At 50.6% G+C, this 18,473-nt stretch overlaps 1 protein-coding gene across 1 annotated transcript in view; it reads left to right on the top strand.

Annotated features, from left to right (window-relative positions):
- Positions 1 to 18,473, top strand: part of ARHGAP33 (Rho GTPase activating protein 33) — a 134,400-nt gene that overhangs the window by 81,721 nt on the left and 34,206 nt on the right. Inside the window, 4 exon segments of the mRNA XM_073601608.1 lie at positions 8,687 to 8,764; positions 9,823 to 9,901; positions 16,571 to 16,627; positions 16,740 to 16,889. Coding sequence (XP_073457709.1) covers positions 8,687 to 8,764; positions 9,823 to 9,901; positions 16,571 to 16,627; positions 16,740 to 16,889 — 364 coding nt within the window.

Here is an 18,473-nt window from a genome sequence, read left to right as displayed (position 1 = left end):
AAGGCAAAATATAAGCAGATTAAACTTCAGCTTCAAACATCATTTCTGATTTTTGCGTAAACCCAGCCTTGACTCGTTCTCTTTAAAATGGACTTTCAGTCGAAAAAGTTTTTTTTTGGGGGGGGGGGGGGTGGGGGGGGGAACATTAGGTTTTTTATTGCGGGATCCCCTTTCACTTCCTGTCCTGTCAGTGTTGGGGTTTGCCTTGGCAATCTGTCCCAGAGACGGGAAGTGGTGATGCATCTCCTTAATGGGGGAAACTGGCAGCTATAAAATGTGTCTAAGGGTTTAACTCTTAAAATCTGAAACCTAAAAATTTTTTTGCCTGGAGTTTTTTTTCGCTTGTATCGGGAAGGCTCGTGAGAATTGTTTTTTTTCTTGCCCACATTTGCCACCCTCCTCGGGCTGGGGGACCCAGAGCCTTGTGTGCAGTCTGGTGGACGGAGTCCAATAATAAATAGGAGCAGACACTGTCATGTCTGTGTGTGCGGCGGCACAGCTCATTATTATCCACAATCTGCGTCCGCAATCTGTCTGCTCAGCAACGGGGGGATATTATCGCCAGGATGTGGTGGAGGGCGAGGGACCGTGCCAGCGTAGATAATGCAAGCAGCATCCTATGTAACGAAATTTCTGCTTCACCATATATTAAAGGAGCCTTGATCTAAAATTAAAAGTTCCGGACCATTATAAAGCAGAACTATACTGCATCTGAGCACCACAAACCAAAAATGCTATTCGTTGACAGACACATCGCTTCCTTATTCAGAACCATAGGATTATATCGCCCCCTACAGGAGTAGGACACTAGGCAGAAAAAAATACTTGGCTACGCCCGTGGGCAGTCCTAGGTGATATACACCCCCCTCTCTCTCTGCTATAGGCCTTCAGTTTTTTTTCTGCCTAGTCAGGAGTAAGGACCTAGTTCCCTGCTGGGGATCTCTGGTCCTGGCAATTTTTTTGTTTTTGCTTTTTAAGCTACTTTTTTTCTCTTGGATTCTTTCCTGTGAGATCTACAATCAACTGCCGGACTGGGAGACGGGCTGGACATTAAGAGTCAGTGGTCTCCTCAGTCTGGCCAGCGAGTGCGTGCAGACCACAGCTACGGGCTAGGTCGGCCGCGACATAGCCCCCACCGGACGGGGGCTGGCCCTGCAAGTTAAACGTCTCGCGAGGTCGCATACGACCGGGGTCTCGGCCTATGTCGCAGCGTTCCTCATGGCCCACAGCCCCCCCCCACTTCGGTGGCGAGGAGGATCTGAGAGCATTACCCGCGCACTCGCTGGAGGGATAAGTAAGGGGGGCCCCCCCGCTTCTCCTCCTGGAGTGGTGTGGGGGAGCGGGGTACTCCCTGGGGTGGTCGGTCCCTCCTGGGGTTCTCCTTCACACCCCCTCCCCCTTCCCCGGGTGAGGCCCAGGCCTCTGGCTTAGGCAAGGGCGGACTGACCATCGGGCAGTTCGGACGCTGACCGAGGGCCCGTGGCCAGTAGGGGGCCCCATGGCAGCTTCCACTTCGGGACCCGATCTACCCGTCAGCTAGCTGTGATTGACGGGCTGATCGGGCCCCTGCTCACTGCTAAGAGACTGCAGTGTATACACACACACCTCGTGATGCGCTCCTCCTCCTCCCCACGGGCCCCTCCTTCGCTCCCGTCCACCCCAGGTGCTTGTATCTGTCATCACCTCGGACGGACAGAAAAGAGGAGGGGCCGGCGAGGAGGAGGAGGAGCGCATCACGAGAGGTCTGTATACAGCCGCTTCCCGCGCTACTCTGCATGTAGGGAGGAAAGTGCAGCAGCTTGTACCACGTGCTGCTACTAGAAAGTTGCTGCACAGCTTCCCACCCACAGTGTCCCCCTGTGCCCCCACCTCCCCACAGTGTCCTCCTGTGCCCCCCACCTCCCCACAGTGCCCCCCTGTGTGCCCTCCACCCCCACAGTGACCCCCTGTGCCCCCCACCTCCCCACAGTGACCCCCACAGTGTCCCCCTGTGCCCCCCACCTCCCCACAGTGTCCTCCTGTGCCCCCCACCTCCCCACAGTGCCCCCCTGTGTGCCCTCCACCCCCACAGTGACCCCCTGTGCCCCCCACCTCCCCACAGTGACCCCCACAGTGTCCCCCTGTGCCCCCCACCTCCCCACAGTGTCCCCCTGTGCCCCCACCTCCCCACAGTGTCCCCCTGTGCCCCCCACCTCCCCACAGTGTCCCCCTGTGCCCCACAGTGACCCCCACCTCCCCACAGTGTCCCCCTGTGCCCCCCACCTCCCCACAGTGACCCCCTGTGCCCCCACCTCCCCACAGTGTCCCCCTGTGCCCCACAGTGACCCCCACCTCCCCACAGTGTCCCCCTGTGCCCCCCACCTCCCCACAGTGACCCCCACCTCCCCACAGTGTCCCCCTGTGCCCCCACAGTGTCCCCCTGTGCCCCCCACCTCCCCACAGTGTCCCCCTGTGCCCCCACCTCCCCACAGTGCCCCCCTGTGTGCCCTCCACCCCCACAGTGACCCCCTGTGCCCCCCACCTCCCCACAGTGACCCCCACCTCCCCACAGTGTCCCCCTGTGCCCCACAGTGACCCCCACCTCCCCACAGTGTCCCCCTGTGCCCCCCACCTCCCCACAGTGACCCCCACCTCCCCACAGTGTCCCCCTGTGCCCCCACAGTGTCCCCCTGTGCCCCCCACCTCCCCACAGTGTCCCCCTGTGCCCCCACCTCCCCACAGTGCCCCCCTGTGTGCCCTCCACCCCCACAGTGACCCCCTGTGCCCCCCACCTCCCCACAGTGACCCCCACCTCCCCACAGTGTCCCCCTGTGCCCCCACAGTGTCCCCCTGTGCCCCCCACCTCCCCACAGTGTCCTCCTGTGCCCCCCACCTCCCCACAGTGCCCCCCTGTGTGCCCTCCACCCCCCCACAGTGACCCCCTGTGCCCCCACCTCCCCACAGTGACCCCCACAGTGTCCCCCTGTGCCCCCCACCTCCCCACAGTGTCCCCCTGTGCCCCCACCTCCCCACAGTGTCCCCCTGTGCCCCCCACCTCCCCACAGTGTCCCCCTGTGCCCCACAGTGACCCCCACCTCCCCACAGTGTCCCCCTGTGCCCCCACCTCCCCACAGTGTCCCCCTGTGCCCCACAGTGACCCCCCACCTCCCCACAGTGTCCCCCCTGTGCCCCCACAGTGTCCCCCTGTGCCCCCCACCTCCCCACAGTGTCCCCCTGTGCCCCCACCTCCCCACAGTGCCCCCCTGTGTGCCCTCCACCCCCACAGTGACCCCCCTGTGCCCCCCACCTCCCCACAGTGACCCCCACCTCCCCACAGTGTCCCCCTGTGCCCCCACAGTCCCCCTGTGCCCCCCACCTCCCCACAGTGTCCCCCTGTGCCCCCCACCTCCCCACAGTGTCCCCCTGTGACCCCCCACCTCCCCACAGTGTCCCCCTGTGCCCCCACCTCCCCACAGTGTCCCCTGTGCCCCCCACCTCCCACAGTGTCCCCCTGTGCCCCACAGTGACCCCCACCTCCCCACAGTGTCCCCCTGTGCCCCCCACCTCCCCACAGTGACCCCCACCTCCCCACAGTGTCCCCTGTGCCCCCCAGCTCCCCACAGTGACCCCCTGTGCCCCCACCTCCCCACAGTGCCCCCTGTGCTCCCCACAGTGCCCTCCACCTCCCCACAGTGTCCCCCTGTGCCCCCCACCTCCCCACAGTGACCCCCTGTGCCCCCACCTCCCCACAGTGTCCCCCTGTGCCCCACAGTGACCCCCACCTCCCACAGTGTCCCCCTGTGCCTCCCACCTCCCCACAGTGACCCCCTGTGCCCCCACCTCCCCACAGTGCCCCCCCTGTGCTCCCCACAGTGCCCTCCACCTCCCCACAGTGTCCCCCTGTACCCCCCACCTCCCCACAGTGTCCCCCTGTGCCCCCCACCTCCCCACAGTGTCCCCCTGTGCCCTCCACAGTGTCCCCCTGTGCTCTCCACCTCCCCACAGTGTCCCCCTGTGCCCTCCACCTCCCCACAGTGTCCCCCTGTGCCCCCCACCTCCCCACAGTGTCCCCCTGTGCCCCACAGTGACCCCAACCTCCCCACAGTGTCCCCCTGTGCCCCCCACCTCCCCACAGTGACCCCCTGTGCCCCCACCTCCCCACAGTGTCCCCCTGTGCCCCACAGTGACCCCCCACCTCCCCACAGTGTCCCCCTGTGCCCCCCCACCTCCCCACAGTGACCCCCTGTGCCCCCACCCTCCCCACAGTGCCCCCCTGTGCTCCCCACAGTGCCCTCCACCTCCCCACAGTGTCCCCCTGTGCCCCCCACCTCCCCACAGTGTCCCCCTGTGCCCCCCCACCTCCCCACAGTGTCCCCCTGTGCCCCCCACCTCCCCACAGTGACCCCCTGTGCCCCCACCTCCCCACAGTGTCCCCCTGTGCCCCACAGTGACCCCCACCTCCCCACAGTGTCCCCCTGTGCCCCCCACCTCCCCACAGTGACCCCCTGTGCCCCCACCTCCCCACAGTGCCCCCCTGTGCTCCCCACAGTGCCCTCCACCTCCCCACAGTGTCCCCCTGTACCCCCCACCTCCCCACAGTGTCCCCCTGTGCCCCCCACCTCCCCACAGTGTCCCCCTGTGCCCTCCACAGTGTCCCCCTGTGCCCTCCACCTCCCCACAGTGTCCCCCTGTGCCCTCCACCTCCCCACAGTGTCCCCCTGTGCCCCCACCTCCCCACAGTGTCCCCCTGTGCCCCCTACCTCCCCACAGTGTCCCCCTGTGCCCCCCACCTCCCCACAGTGTCCCCCTGTGTGCCCTCCACCCCCACAGTGACCCCCTGTGCCCCCCACCTCCCCACAGTGACCCCCACCTCCCCACAGTGTCCCCCTGTGCCCTCCACCTCCCCACAGTGACCCCCACCTCCCCACAGTGTCCCCCTGTGCCCCCACAGTGTCCCCCTGTGCCCCCCACCTCCCCACAGTGTCCCCCTGTGCCCCCACCTCCCCACAGTGCCCCCCTGTGCCCTCCACCCCCCACAATGACCCCCTGTGCCCCCCACCTCCCCACAGTGACCCCCACCTGCCCACAGTGTCCCCCTGTGCCCCACAGTGACCCCCACCTCCCCACAGTGTCCCCCTGTGCCCCCCACCTCCCCACAGTGACCCCCTGTGCCCCCACCTCCCCACAGTGTCCCCCTGTGCCCCACAGTGACCCCCACCTCCCCACAGTGACCCCCTGTGCCCCCACCTCCCCACAGTGCCCTCCACCTCCCCACAGTGTCCCCCTGTACCCCCACCTCCCCACAGTGTCCCCCTGTGCCCTCCACAGTGTCCCCCTGTGCCCCCCACCTCCCCACAGTGTCCCCCTGTGCCCTCCACCTCCCCACAGTGTCCCCCTGTGCCCCCCACCTCCCCACAGTGTCCCCCTGTGCCCCCCACCTCCCCACAGTGTCCCCCTGTGCCCCCCACCTCCCCACAGTGTCCCCCTGTGCCCTCCACCTCCCCACAGTGTCCCCCTGTGCCCTCCACCTCCCCACAGTGTCCCCCTGTGCCCTCCACCTCCCCACAGTGTCCCCCTGTGCCCCCCACCTCCCCACAGTGTCCCCCTGTGCCCCCCACCTCCCCACAGTGTCCCCCTGTGCCCCCCACCTCCCCACAGTGATCCCCTGTGCCCCCCACCTCCCCACAGTGATCCCCTGTGCCCCCCCACCTCCCCACAGTGTCCCCATGTGCCCCCCACCTCCCCACAGTGCCCCCTTGTGCCCCCCACCTCCCCCCTCCCCACAGTGTCCCCCTGTGCCCTCCACCTCCCCACAGTGCCCCCCTGTGCCCTCCACCCCCCACAGTGTCCCCCTGTGCCCTCCACCTCCCCACAGTGTCCCCCTGTGCCCCCACCTCCCCACAGTGCCCCCCACAGTGCCCTCCACCTCCCCCCTCCCCACAGTGTTCCCCTGTGCCCCCCACCTCCCCACAGTGCCCACCTGTGCCCTCCACCCCCCCAGTGTCCCCCTGTGCCCTCCACCTCCCCACAGTGTCCCCCTGTGCCCCCACCTCCCCCCTCCCCACAGTGTCCCCCTGTGCCCTCCACCTCCCCACAGTGCCCCCCTGTGCCCTCCACCCCCCACAGTGTCCCCCTGTGCCCTCCACCTCCCCACAGTGTCCCCCTGTGCCCCCACCTCCCCACAGTGCCCCCCTGTGCCCTCCACCTCCCCACAGTGCCCCCCTGTGCCCTCCACCTCCCCCCCACAGTGCCCTCCACCCCCCACAGTGTCCCCCTGTGCCCCCCACTTCCCCACAGTGTCCCCCTGTGCCCTCCACCTCCCCACAGTATCTCCCTGTGCCCTTCACCCCCCACAGTGTCCCCCTGTGTCTTCCATCCCTCCCCCCATGGTGTCTCCCTGTGCCCTCCACCCACCTACAGTGTCCCCCTGTGCCCTCCAACCCCCCCCCCCCATGGTGTCTCCCTGTGTCCTCCACCCCCACTGTGTCGCCTTCCCCCCTGATGGCTACCCTGAAAGACACTGTGTTAAGTCTGGAGGATCCCAGTGCTCTATTGTGTGCCCTGTGTTTTGGTTTGTGCCCTGCTATTTGCCCTACTGCGTGCCCCATGGCCTGTGATGTGCCCTGCTAGTGTACCCCCTTATGTGCCCTACTCTGTGCCCCTTGCCCTGTGATGTGCCTTGTGATGTGCCCTGCTCTGTACCACCTGTTGTGCTCTACTGTGTGCCCTGTAATGTGTTCTGTGTGCCCCATGCCCTGGGATGTGTGCCCTGATGTGTACCGCCTGTGTCCTGTTCCCAAGGATGTGCCCTACTGTGTGCCCTGCTGTGTGCCCTACTATTTGCCACATGCCCTGTGATGTGCGGCACGCTCCCTGCTGTGTATCTCCTGATGTGCTCTGTGATGTGCCCCGCTGTGTACCCACTGATGTGCCCTGTACCCTCTGTGATGCACCATGCTGTGCTCAATAATGTGCCCTGATGTGTACAGCATAATAAACCCTGCTGGGTGCCCCATTATGTGTCCTGTGATGTGCCCTACTGTGTTCCCCATGCCCTGTGCCCCATGATGTGCCCCGTGCTCTGCTGTGTGCCATGTGATGTGCCTTACTGTGTTCCCCATGTAAGTGGGGCTTTGTGTAGGTGCGGCTTGCATGTGGGCGGAGACACAGGGGGCCCCATGATCTTCTATTGCCCGGGGGCCCCATGAGTTGTCAGTCCGCCCCTGGGCTTAGGTGCTTCGGACACTCTGTAAGACGGAAATCTCTCTTACCATTGACAGTTGACTTTTAGGTTATTCCAGTGCTTTGATTCCATGTTGTTCATCTCATTCTATTGTTTTTTTTTTACTGATAAATTCTTTTACATCTTCTATTGTTGGTATATTTGTTTCAATAAATCTTGTACTTTTATGACATGCATCACTGTTTCTGGTCCGTTAAAGTCCCACTTTTGAGGAACTTTCTTTTCGCTACATGTAATGGGGATGTGGACCCAAAACAGTTACCCAGACAGTTGGCAAAAATATTTTTCTTTAATTTATTTTTAATGTTCAGAGCAAACTCTCCCATCCATCTATGTCTCCATGCTTTGAGCAATCGCTTTGAACCCCCCCCCCCCCTAGTATTTCTAGCAGTGGCCATCTTGAGTAAGGGCAGATGACTCCTGTATCAGTTTACTTCCTTGAATCCATCAGCCCCAAGCTCAGGCATGCAGGCAGGAGGGTGTGCTAAACTGAGGAAGCCTCTCCTTCCCTAAAGATTCCTGGGATGTATGACATAATTTTGGCCTAAGCCAGAAACCAGGAAGTAACTGAAGAAACATGGCTTTAAATAAGCTTTTGGTAAGCAACTAATTAAAGCCCAACTCAAACTAACAATTTTTTTTTTTTTTTAGTATATTTTTTTCTTTTTGAAAAGGATTTTGACCAGCCTTTGCCAATTAGGATTCCAGGGAACCCTGAGGATCCTCCAGAGGTCACTGGGCGTTCCTTGAAAAAATAGCAGGAGATTGATCTCTTGCCTACATTAACTACCTATGGAAAGTCACTTCTGACCAGCAATGTAAGGGGTCACTTCTACACTGACCACCAATGGAAGGGGTCACTTCTACACTGACCACCAATGGAAGGGGTCACTTCTACACTGACCACCAATGGAAGGGGTTACTTCTACACTGACCACCAATGGAAGGGGTCACTTCTACACTGACCACCAATGTATAGGGTTACTTTTTCCACTGACCATCAATGTAAAGAGTCACTACAATTTTATGGCCTGTGTTTATTTTATTTATATTATTTTTATATTTTATTATGATATACTTTTATTATACTGTGTGTGTGTATATATTATACTTCATTAATATAATATTTTATAAACAGCATGGTTAAATGCAACCCATTCTGTATTCTTTTATTCATAACTTCTGTGAATTATACATATCATTTTATGATTTGGGTTCTCTGAGACCTGAAAACTATTTTCAAGGGTTGCTCCATGGTAAAAATGTTTGGAGGGACTGATTTTAGCCATACGAATAAAAAATCTGAAAAATTTGTCAGCACCCTTAGCAGTGCTTTAGTTGGTTCCAACCTTTGCATCTAGTAATTTTGCTGGGCAGCTTGGCAGGTTTCTGCTGTTTGCATGATTGTATTACACAGTCCTATTTGTTGGATGGTTATCAGTATATTTTTCTGATTTTCTACAGGTGGGAGACATTGTATCGGTGATCGACATGCCCCCACGGGAGGACACCAGCTGGTGGAGGGGAAAACATGGCTTTCAGGTAAGGAGACTGGAGTCCGACCGCAGTACAGGTAGTGCTTCAGCCAATCAGAAAAAAGTATGAAACATTTTTCCCTTTTAGTCCCCTTGTCTAGGTCACGCTCCCACGGAAATTCCCTTCCTTTTGTGTAGGGTTAAGGGGGGTCTGGGGGTTCTAAGGAAAAGAGAGAAAAAAAGTATGTATATATATATATATATATATATATATATATATATATATATATATATATATAGCGTCCCCCTCCCCCCCCCACTAAGTAAAAAAGAGACATTTTTTTTTTTTATATATAGAGATATATTTCTTTTTCATTATTATATTCTTATATATTTAAGCGCCCCTCTCCCCCACACAAAAAAAAAAAAAATATATATATATATATATATATATATATATATATATATATATATATATATTTATTTATTTATTTATTTGTGTGTATGGGGGTGGGGGGGTTGGGTGACGTTTCAATATATAGAATGTAATTAAGAAGAATAATAGTAATTTAAAAAAATGATATTTTTTTTGTGAGGAGGATGCTTAAATATATAGAACATAGTATAATTAAGAATACTAAAAATGAAAAAAAGAAATGAATAATATATATTTTTTTAACTTATATATATATATATATACATATACATACATACATACATACATACATACATACATACATACATACATATATATATACATATGTGTTAAAAAAAAAATATATCCCACTTTATTCTTGTCCTGCCCCCCTAAACCCCCCCGCCAAGAAAAAGTAACAAAAAGCGCTATATAAAATCAAATTCCAGTTGAGTTGTTGCAGCCACAATGGCATCCCCTGCAATACTCTTAGGTTTACTGCCCTAGGACTGACATCTTGAGACGTGAGTATGAAATGATGCTGGAGGTGCAATATAACTGGATTGATCATATAGCACAGGCAGACCTCAAGTAGCACTCCTTTTTATAAATGTCAGCAAGCATACAAGGCTGGCTCTTTTCTTCTTCTCCCCTGAGCAAAACAAGTGCCCCTCTTAAACCCCACTTTAACTCTCTGCTTGTCTTCCTAGGTGGGATTCTTCCCCAGCGAGTGCGTCCAGCTGATCACAGATAGCAAGAGCCCGTCGCCGGCAGCAGCAGGTACCACTGGTGAGGGTCCCCGCCCATGCGGGTCTGATCATTGATGTCTCAGGATCCATATTGTTCTCATTAAGCCATGCAGGGCTGCGTGTGCCGCTGTTGTGCCGGTGACTCTGTGCGGACCCTGATGCAACGCTCAGCGCTGTATCCGCCAAACCTGAAAGGGGCGCTCAGTTATAAAATTCAGAGGATGGGGAAATCTCTGTCACCCATAGGAAACCAACCAGATGTCCCCTTTCTAATCAGGCGCTGGGATCTGGTTTCTATGGGCAGCAGACACTTTCTTTGGCCCCTGTTTTTATAAATTGGCTTCTATCTTGTCTGCTTTTATCTGCTTTTTCCTGTCGATGAGTGTCTGAAAGTTTTACAGATTTATTAGGAGGGATGCATGGTGGAGGGAGCTCTATAGGCTCTATCTGCAGTTAATGTATATTTTTGCATTCTAAGCAAATAACATTTTAAAATTTAAAAAGAAAGAAAAAAATAAAATAAAATTTTATATATATATATATATATATATATATATATATATATATATATATATATATATATATATATATATATATATATATTTTTTTTTTTTTTTTAATTTTAAAATGTTATATATGTATATAAAATTTGACAAACACACCAGGAAAATGCTTGCCTAGCAACAACAGTTTTTTTTTTTTTTGCGAACGCTTTCAAAACGAACATAAATAGATAAACTGAACCAGAAATTAAAAAAAAAAAAAAAAATCAAATTGTCCTTTTTGGGATATGCAACATTTTCAATCCAAATTAGATGGAAAGTTTTTTTTTTTTTTTTTTTGGTTGAGAAATTATTTCTACGATATAGTTTTCACTTTTGTCAAAGTATGACAGGTTGGGAAATGAACCAGCATCATGCAGATGTGACTGTCAGAATTGGGATTTGTAAAATAAGCTTTAGAGAAAAAATAATCTATGTACAGTATGTGTATATGTGTGTGTATATATATATATATATATATATATATATATATATATATATATATATATATATATACACATTTTTAATATTTATATATTTATAAGATATATATATATTTTTAATATATATATTTTTTTAATCTAAGTTTTGACAGTTGCACATCTGTGTGATGCTGGGTAACTAGTTAACCATGCTTCAACAAAATTGAAATCTATATTGCAGGAAAAAAAAATATTTTTCAATCTGGTTATCTTTATTATGGTTATCATATTATTTCTCAACTCCTGTTACAGTCTGAGCCCATGTGGGGTTAACGGGATATTTTCTAAAATATGTCTTGTTTATGATATTCTTGATCATTTGGTGTAAACTGAATTATATTTGGAAAATCTTGGACCTTTGTAAAGAATTTATATGTGTTGTTTACTTTTTGTTTGTTGGACAAATTTTAATTTTATGAAAATTATTGAAGAAAAAGAAAAGAATATTTTTCCATTAAAAATTCTTTCCCCCTAATTTTAATTGAAAAGGTTGCTTTATCCCAAAAGGCTCCTCTGATTTTTTTTTTTTTTTTTTTTTTTTTGTCTGAGTGGTTCAGTTTATCTATTTATGTTGCATGGTTTTTGTTTGTTTTTTGTTTTTTTTTTTACAGCAAGTATTCTCAAAAACTGGTCCAAGTTGTCTATGCAGTCAAGCATTTTCCTGATGAATTTGCCAAACCCATTTTTTTTTTTTTAAAACTGGTTGTTATGTTTATATATACAGCAGATAGATAAATTGAACCCCTGAAACTGAATTAGGGGCAGCTTAGCTGCACACAAAATTATATATTTTCATCAGCACACAGTAAAGGCAAAAAAGATTGCTTTAAAGATTTATTTTCAATTTTTCATTTTTTAAAAAAAAATCTTTGCTTGTTTCTATACATGTTGGGTGGCTGTATCTTGTACCGTGTCTTAATTTATTCTTCACATATTAGTTTGAGAATCTTTGATAAAAGGAAAACTGGTGCTTGGCTTGTGTGAGTGAGGAGAGCGTGATACAATGTAACCAAATGAAGGGATGTTTGCTAAAGCGAGAGAGGCGGGCTTAAAATCGTCCAATCCTGTGCAGGAGAAATTAAGAATGAAGATGATAGGACAGTTAAAGCAAAATTTCCCCTGGTTGCTTTTCGTTATTTTAATAAATCGCCCCCAATTCGTTTGGTTGTATGCAGGAATATAAATGTATAGGATATTGTAGAATATGCATCGTAAAATCTATCATCCTTATTAAACACGTGTGGATGTATTGCCGCAAATCTTTGCATAGATGTATGATCTACCATATTTATACTGTAGAGCGGGGGGGTCTCCAAACTTTCTAAACAAAGGGCCAGTTTATTGTCCTTCAGACCTTAGGGGAGCCGGACTGTGGCCAGTGGGAGTAGAAAATGCCTCTACATCAGTGCCCCATTATTGGTCTCAATGGGAGAAATGGTGCCCCATTGATGGTGTCAGTAGGGGAAATGGGGCCTCATCATTGGTGTCAGTTGGTGGAATAATGCCCTGTCATTGGTGTCAGTGGGAGGAATTGTGCTCCATCGTTGGTATCAATGGAAGAATAGTGCCCCATTGATGGTGTCCGTAGAAGGAACGGTGCCCCATCATTGGTGTCGGTGTAATAGTGCCTCATCATTGGTGTCAGTTGGTGGAATAGTGCCCCATTGATGGTGTCAGTATAAGGAAAAATGCTCCATTGATGGTGTTAGTATGGGGAAAAGTGCCCCATTGATGGTGTCAGTAGAGGGAATGGTGCCCCATTGATGGTGTCAATAGGTGGAATGGTGCCCCATCATTGGTGTCAGTTAGTGGAATAGTGTCCTAATAATGATGTCAGTAGGAGGAATGGTGCCCCATCATTGGTGTCAGTGGGAGGAATAGTGCCCTGTCATTGGTTTCAGTCAGAGGAATAGTGCCCCATGATTGGTGCCAGTGGGAAGAGTAGTGCCCCGTCCTTGGTGTCAGTGGGAGAAATAGTGCCCCGTCCTTGGTGTCAGTGGGAGGAATTGTGCTCCATCGTTGGTATCAGTGGAAGAATAGTGCCCCATTGATGGTGTCAGTAGAGGGAACGGTGCCCCATCATTGGTGTCTGTGTAATAGTGCCCCATCATTGGTGTCAGTTGGTGGAATAGTGCCCCAGTGATGGTATCAGTAGGGGGAACGGTGGCCCATCATTGGTGTCAGTTGGTGGAATAGTGCCCCAAGGGCCAGATAAAAGCAAGCAAAGGGCCACATCCGGCCCCCGGGCCATAGTTTGGAGACCACTGCTATAGACATACATCTTCCTGATATATAAAAAAAAAAAAAAAAATATATATATATATATATATATATATATATATATATATATATATATATATATATATATATATCATTTTACAGTCAACTTTAAGTCTCACCAAACACCTTACAATCTGATTGTACAATATTCTTTAGATCTACCAACAACTACAGTGGGGAAAATAATGATTTGATCCCATGCAGATTTTCTAGGTTTGCCCACTTACAAAGAAATGAAGGGTCTATCATTTTTATCATAGGCACATTTTATATGATACAATATCAACCAAAAATCCAGAAAAAACACACGATACAAATGTTATAAATTAAGTTGCAGTTCAGTGAGTAAAATACGTATTTGATCCTAGTCGTTGGTGACCAGGTTTGCACACATTTCATTTTTGGATTTTGGTCCACTCTTTTTTTTTTTTTTTTTTTTTTTTTTTTTTTTTTTTACAGATCTTCTCTAAATTCTTAAGGTTTCTTGGCTGTCGCTTGGCAACTCAAACCTTCAGCTCCCCCCCAAAAATGTTCTATAGGATTAAGGTCTGGAGACTGGCTAGGCCACCCCATGACCTTAATGTGCTTCTTTTTGAGTCACTCCTTTGTTGCCTTGGCGGTATGTTTTGGGTCATTGTCATGCTGTAAGACCCATCCATGACCCATCTTCAGTGTTCTGGCTGAGGGAAGAAGGTTCTCATCCAAGATCTTACAATACATGGCCCCGTCCATTGGCCCCTCAATGCGGTAAAGTCGGCCTCTACCTTTAGCAGAGAAACAGCCCCAAAGCATCATGTTTCCACCACCGTGCTTGAATGTAGGGATGGTGTTCTTAGGGTCATAGTCAACATTTTTTTTCCTTCAAACACGTTGAGTCCCCCTCCCCAAGAAGGCACATGTACAGTCATGCCAATGAACATGTAAATGATTCAGAGAAGGTTTGGGAAAAAGTGCTGTGGTCAGATGAGACCAAAATTGAGTTCTTTGACATGAACTCGACTAGCCGAGGAAGAAAAAGTCTGACTATGACCCTAAGAACACCATCCCTACAGTCAAACACAGAGGTGGAAACATGATGCTTTGTGGCTGTTTCTCTGCTAAAGGTACAGACCGACTTTGCCGCATTGAGGGGCCAATGGACGGAGCCATGTATTGTAAAATCTTGGAGGAGAACCTTCTTCCCTCAGCCAGAACACTGAAGATTAGTCGTGGATGGGTCTTCTCCAGCATGACAATGACCCAAAACATACCGCCAAGGCAACAAAGGAGTGGCTCAAGAAGAAGAAGCACATTAAGGTCATGGGGTGGCCTAGTCAGTCTCCAGACCTTAATCCTACAGAAAATGTATGGAGGGAGCTGAAACTTCGAGTTGCAAAGAGAAAGCCAAGAAGCCTTAAGGATTTAGAGAAGATCTGTACAGAAGAGTGGACCAAAATCCCTCCTGAGATGTGTGAAAACCTGGTCACCAACTACAAGAAATGTCTGACCTCTGTGATCGCCAACAAGGGTTTCTCCACCAAGTACTAAGTCATGTTTTGCTTGGGGATCAAATACTTATTTTACTCACTGAACTGCAACTTTTATAGCATTTGTTTTATGTGGCTTTTTTTCTGGATTTTTGGTTGATATTCTGTCTCTGTAGTAAGAAGAGCCAACAAAACCATAGTCCTTGAAGTGTCGTTTATTGGTACATGAGAGTGACAATAAAACAATAAAGCTGACGCGTTTCAAGCTACGACTAAGGCTCTTGCCGAAACGAGTCGGATTTGTTTTATTGTCAATAAACGACACTTCAAGGACTACGGTTTTGCCGGCTCTTCTTACTACTGTTGCACTGGAGTGTGTTGGGACACATCGATCCTGGGCACCTGTGAGTGGACCTGGTGTATGGATTGAGTTGTCCCTGCAGAGAGCGCTGTAACCTTTTTTCTTTTTTTTGATATTCTGTCTCTATCATATAAAATACGCCTGTGATAAAAATGATAGACCCTTCATTTCTTTGTAAGTGGGCAAACGTACAAAATCCGCAGGGGATCAAATAATTATTCCCCCCCCCCCCCCCATTGTATGTAGTACAAGGGTCTGTCTGATTGGATACAAATTGATTGGATAGATTTAGGTAGGTCCTCCTATTACATAGGTGCTCAACCTGCGCCCCTCCAGCTGTTGAGGAACTGCAAGTCCCACAAGGCATTGCGAGGCTGACAGTTACAAGCATGACTGCCAAGGGCAGAGGCATGATGGGACTTGTAGTTCTGCAACAGCTGGAGGGCCGCGGTTTGGGCACCCATGTGCGTATTACATCGTTTTGGTAAAATTTTAAAGCTGGCCACACAGCAATTGTACGGTCAGATTGCAACATGCGTGGTGAACTTAAGTCTATCGAGTCCCCGCCCCCATGTCTATGGGCAGCCAATGAGAGTTTGGTATTTCCTGTCCTGATGTCCCCCACCCCCCCCTTGGGTTAACCTTCTTGTGAACACTATTGGGGCTTATTCAATAAAATGCCGGTAGGAGCAAAGAGCATGTGTAAGCGCGTCGTACCCCATGGCAGTCGGTCATGTTGGCCAATTTTAATATTTGATCATCTGTATCATTTTGTAACTCTGAGGCTCTCTCCTCTCTACACTAACCTCAATTTATAAAATCATAAGGACATCATTTCATTCACAAGCTTGATTTGCTTTTAACGCTTTTTTTTTTTTTTTTTTTTATCGCTAAAGACATTAACCATTGTTTGGCCTTTAAGGGGTTAAAAATCAAGTTTTTCATAATCTTCCACATCACCAAGAATTCCTGACCTATTACAGCTCCATTTTCAAAGAAGCACGACTTTCATTATTCAAATCCTTACGCTCCAGTTTTCGAGACTTCGCCTGGGCTGAGATGATGTCATCAGTCTGCTGCAGGCGGGAGGGAGCATTTCCGCAGTCTCCTCCTCGCCGTCAATGTAGCACTGTAACGCGCATGCACGGAATGCAAATACAAGAAGCATTTCCTCAATCCCATCTCCTCCCCCCCAGTGATCAGACTGTACAATGTAACTTTTGTCGTTAAGAGGCTGCAGCAGAGGCTGATCTGTGTCAAACATTTGTGAACACGGCCAAGAACGGCACGGGCATCTCTGAGTCGGCACCTCAGTCCAAAAAATAAATAAATAAAAGTAGATGGTGGCCGTGGACGATCAATAATGGCTACAACGCTTTACATATTGCTCCTTGTGTTATTGAATAAGCCCCTCTATATATGGACAGTCTGCAGTCTCTTGTGTGGGTGGTCTCGCCCCCTCCCCCCCCACGCTCAGTGTACGTAGCAGTCTCTTCTTGCAGGCTGGCCGCTGTGCTGTCTGTGTTGGGCTTGGCTATGCCGTCTCGTACCTCTTGTTACCTGTCTGTCTGTTCACAGAGGGTGATGTAAAGTTGGCCATCTCATCGCCGCATGGCTCCAACTCCCCCAGACCAGGTGAGACTTTCTGCTCCATGTGACATCTCATACACCAGTCTGTCTGTCCTCTCCCCCCCCCCCCGCCCTGGCGGAGTGCCCCCCGCCTCACTGTACCTCCACTTCTCCACAGTCTGCCGGCGGCACGGGAAACTGGCCGGACTACTGCGAAGCTTCATGGCGTCCAGACCCAGCAAGCAACGCCTGCGCCAGAGGGGGATCCTACGGGAGAGGGTCTTCGGGACCGACCTGGGCGAACACCTGCTGGACTCCGGAGAGGAAGGTGACGCTAAACCCCGCCCCCCAATCTGCTAAAAACACAACAAAAAGTAGTTTGTGTCTCTGCCCCTCCCACAATGAGATTTCCTTCCAGTAGTTTGTGTCTCTGCCCCTCCCACTATGAGGTTTCCCTCCAGTAGTTTGTGTCTCTGCCCCTCCCTCAATGAGGTTTCCCTCCAGTAGTTTGTGTCTCTGCCCCTCCCACAATGAGATTTCCCTCCAGTAGTTTGTGTCTCTGCCCCTCCCTCAATGAGGTTTCCCTCCAGTAGTTTGTGTCTCTGCCCCTCCCACAATGAGATTTCCCTCCAGTAGTTTGTGTCTCTGCCCCTCCCACAATAGTGATATTGCCCGCAGTAGTTTGTGTCTCTGCCCCTTCCACAATGAGATTTACTTCCAGTAGTTTGTGTCTCTGCCCCTCCCACAATGGTGAGATTTTCCTCCAATAGTTTGTGTCTTTGCCCCTCCCACAATGGTGAGATTTCCCTCCAGTAGTTTGTGTCTCTGCCCCTCCCACAATGGTGAGATTTACTTCCAGTAGTTTCTCTCTGCCCCTCCCACAATGGTGAGATTTCCCTCCAATAGTTTGTGTCTCTGCCCCTCCCACGATGTTGAGATTTCCCTGCAGTAGATTGTCTCTGCCCCCAGAATGGTATGATTTTTCCCTAGTAATTTGTGTCTCAGCCCCTCCCACAGTGGTCAGATTTTCTTCCAGTAGTTTGTGTCTCTGCCCCTCCCACAATGGTGAGATTTACTTCCAGTAGTTTGTGTCTCTGCCCCTCCCACAATGGTGAGATTTCCCTCCAGTAGTTTGTGTCTCTGCCCCTCCCACAATGGTGAGATTTACTTCCAGTAGTTTCTCTTTGCCCCTCCCACAATGGTGAGATTTCCCTCCAATAGTTTGTGTCTCTGCCCCTCCCACAATGGAGAGATTTCCCTCCAATAGTTTGTGTCCCTGCCCCTCCCACGATGTTGAGATTTCCCTGCAGTAGATTGTCTCTGCCCCCAGAATGGTATGATTTTTCCCTAGTAATTTGTGTCTCAGCCCCTCCCACAGTGGTCAGATTTTCTTCCAGTAGTTTGTGTCTCTGCCCCTCCCACAATGGTGAGATTTCCCACAGTAGTTTGTGTCTCTGCCCCCCCACAATATTGAGCTTTCACGCAGGAATTTGTGTCTCTGCCCCTCCCACCGTGTGAGATTTTCCACCAGTAGTTTGTGTCTCTGCCCCTCCCATAATAATGAGCTTTTCCCCAGTAGTTTGTGTCTCTACTCACAATGTTGAGATTTCCCTGCAGTAGATTGTGTCTCTGCCCCCAGAATGGTATGATTTCCCCTAGTAATTGGTCTCAGCCCCTCCCACAGTGGTCAGATAATTTTCCAGTAGTTTGTGTCTCTGCCCCTCCCACAATGATGAATTTGCTCTCCAGTAATTTGTGTCTCTGCCCCTCCCACAGTGGTGAGATTTCCCTGCAGTTGGGCAGGGCCCTAACCTCCTAGAAAATCTCAAGACATATAAGAAGTTATGTATTTGAGTTTGCAAGGACCACACTGAAATATTGCTTTCCGGTGGACATGTCCTTTATGCGTCAT

This window comes from Aquarana catesbeiana, linkage group LG10 (assembly GCF_042186555.1).
Source record: "Aquarana catesbeiana isolate 2022-GZ linkage group LG10, ASM4218655v1, whole genome shotgun sequence".
In the NCBI taxonomy this organism is placed as follows: Eukaryota; Metazoa; Chordata; class Amphibia; order Anura; family Ranidae; genus Aquarana; species Aquarana catesbeiana.
The sequence above is the reverse complement of the archived record's forward strand: the minus strand, read 5'-3'. Positions and strand labels throughout refer to the sequence as shown.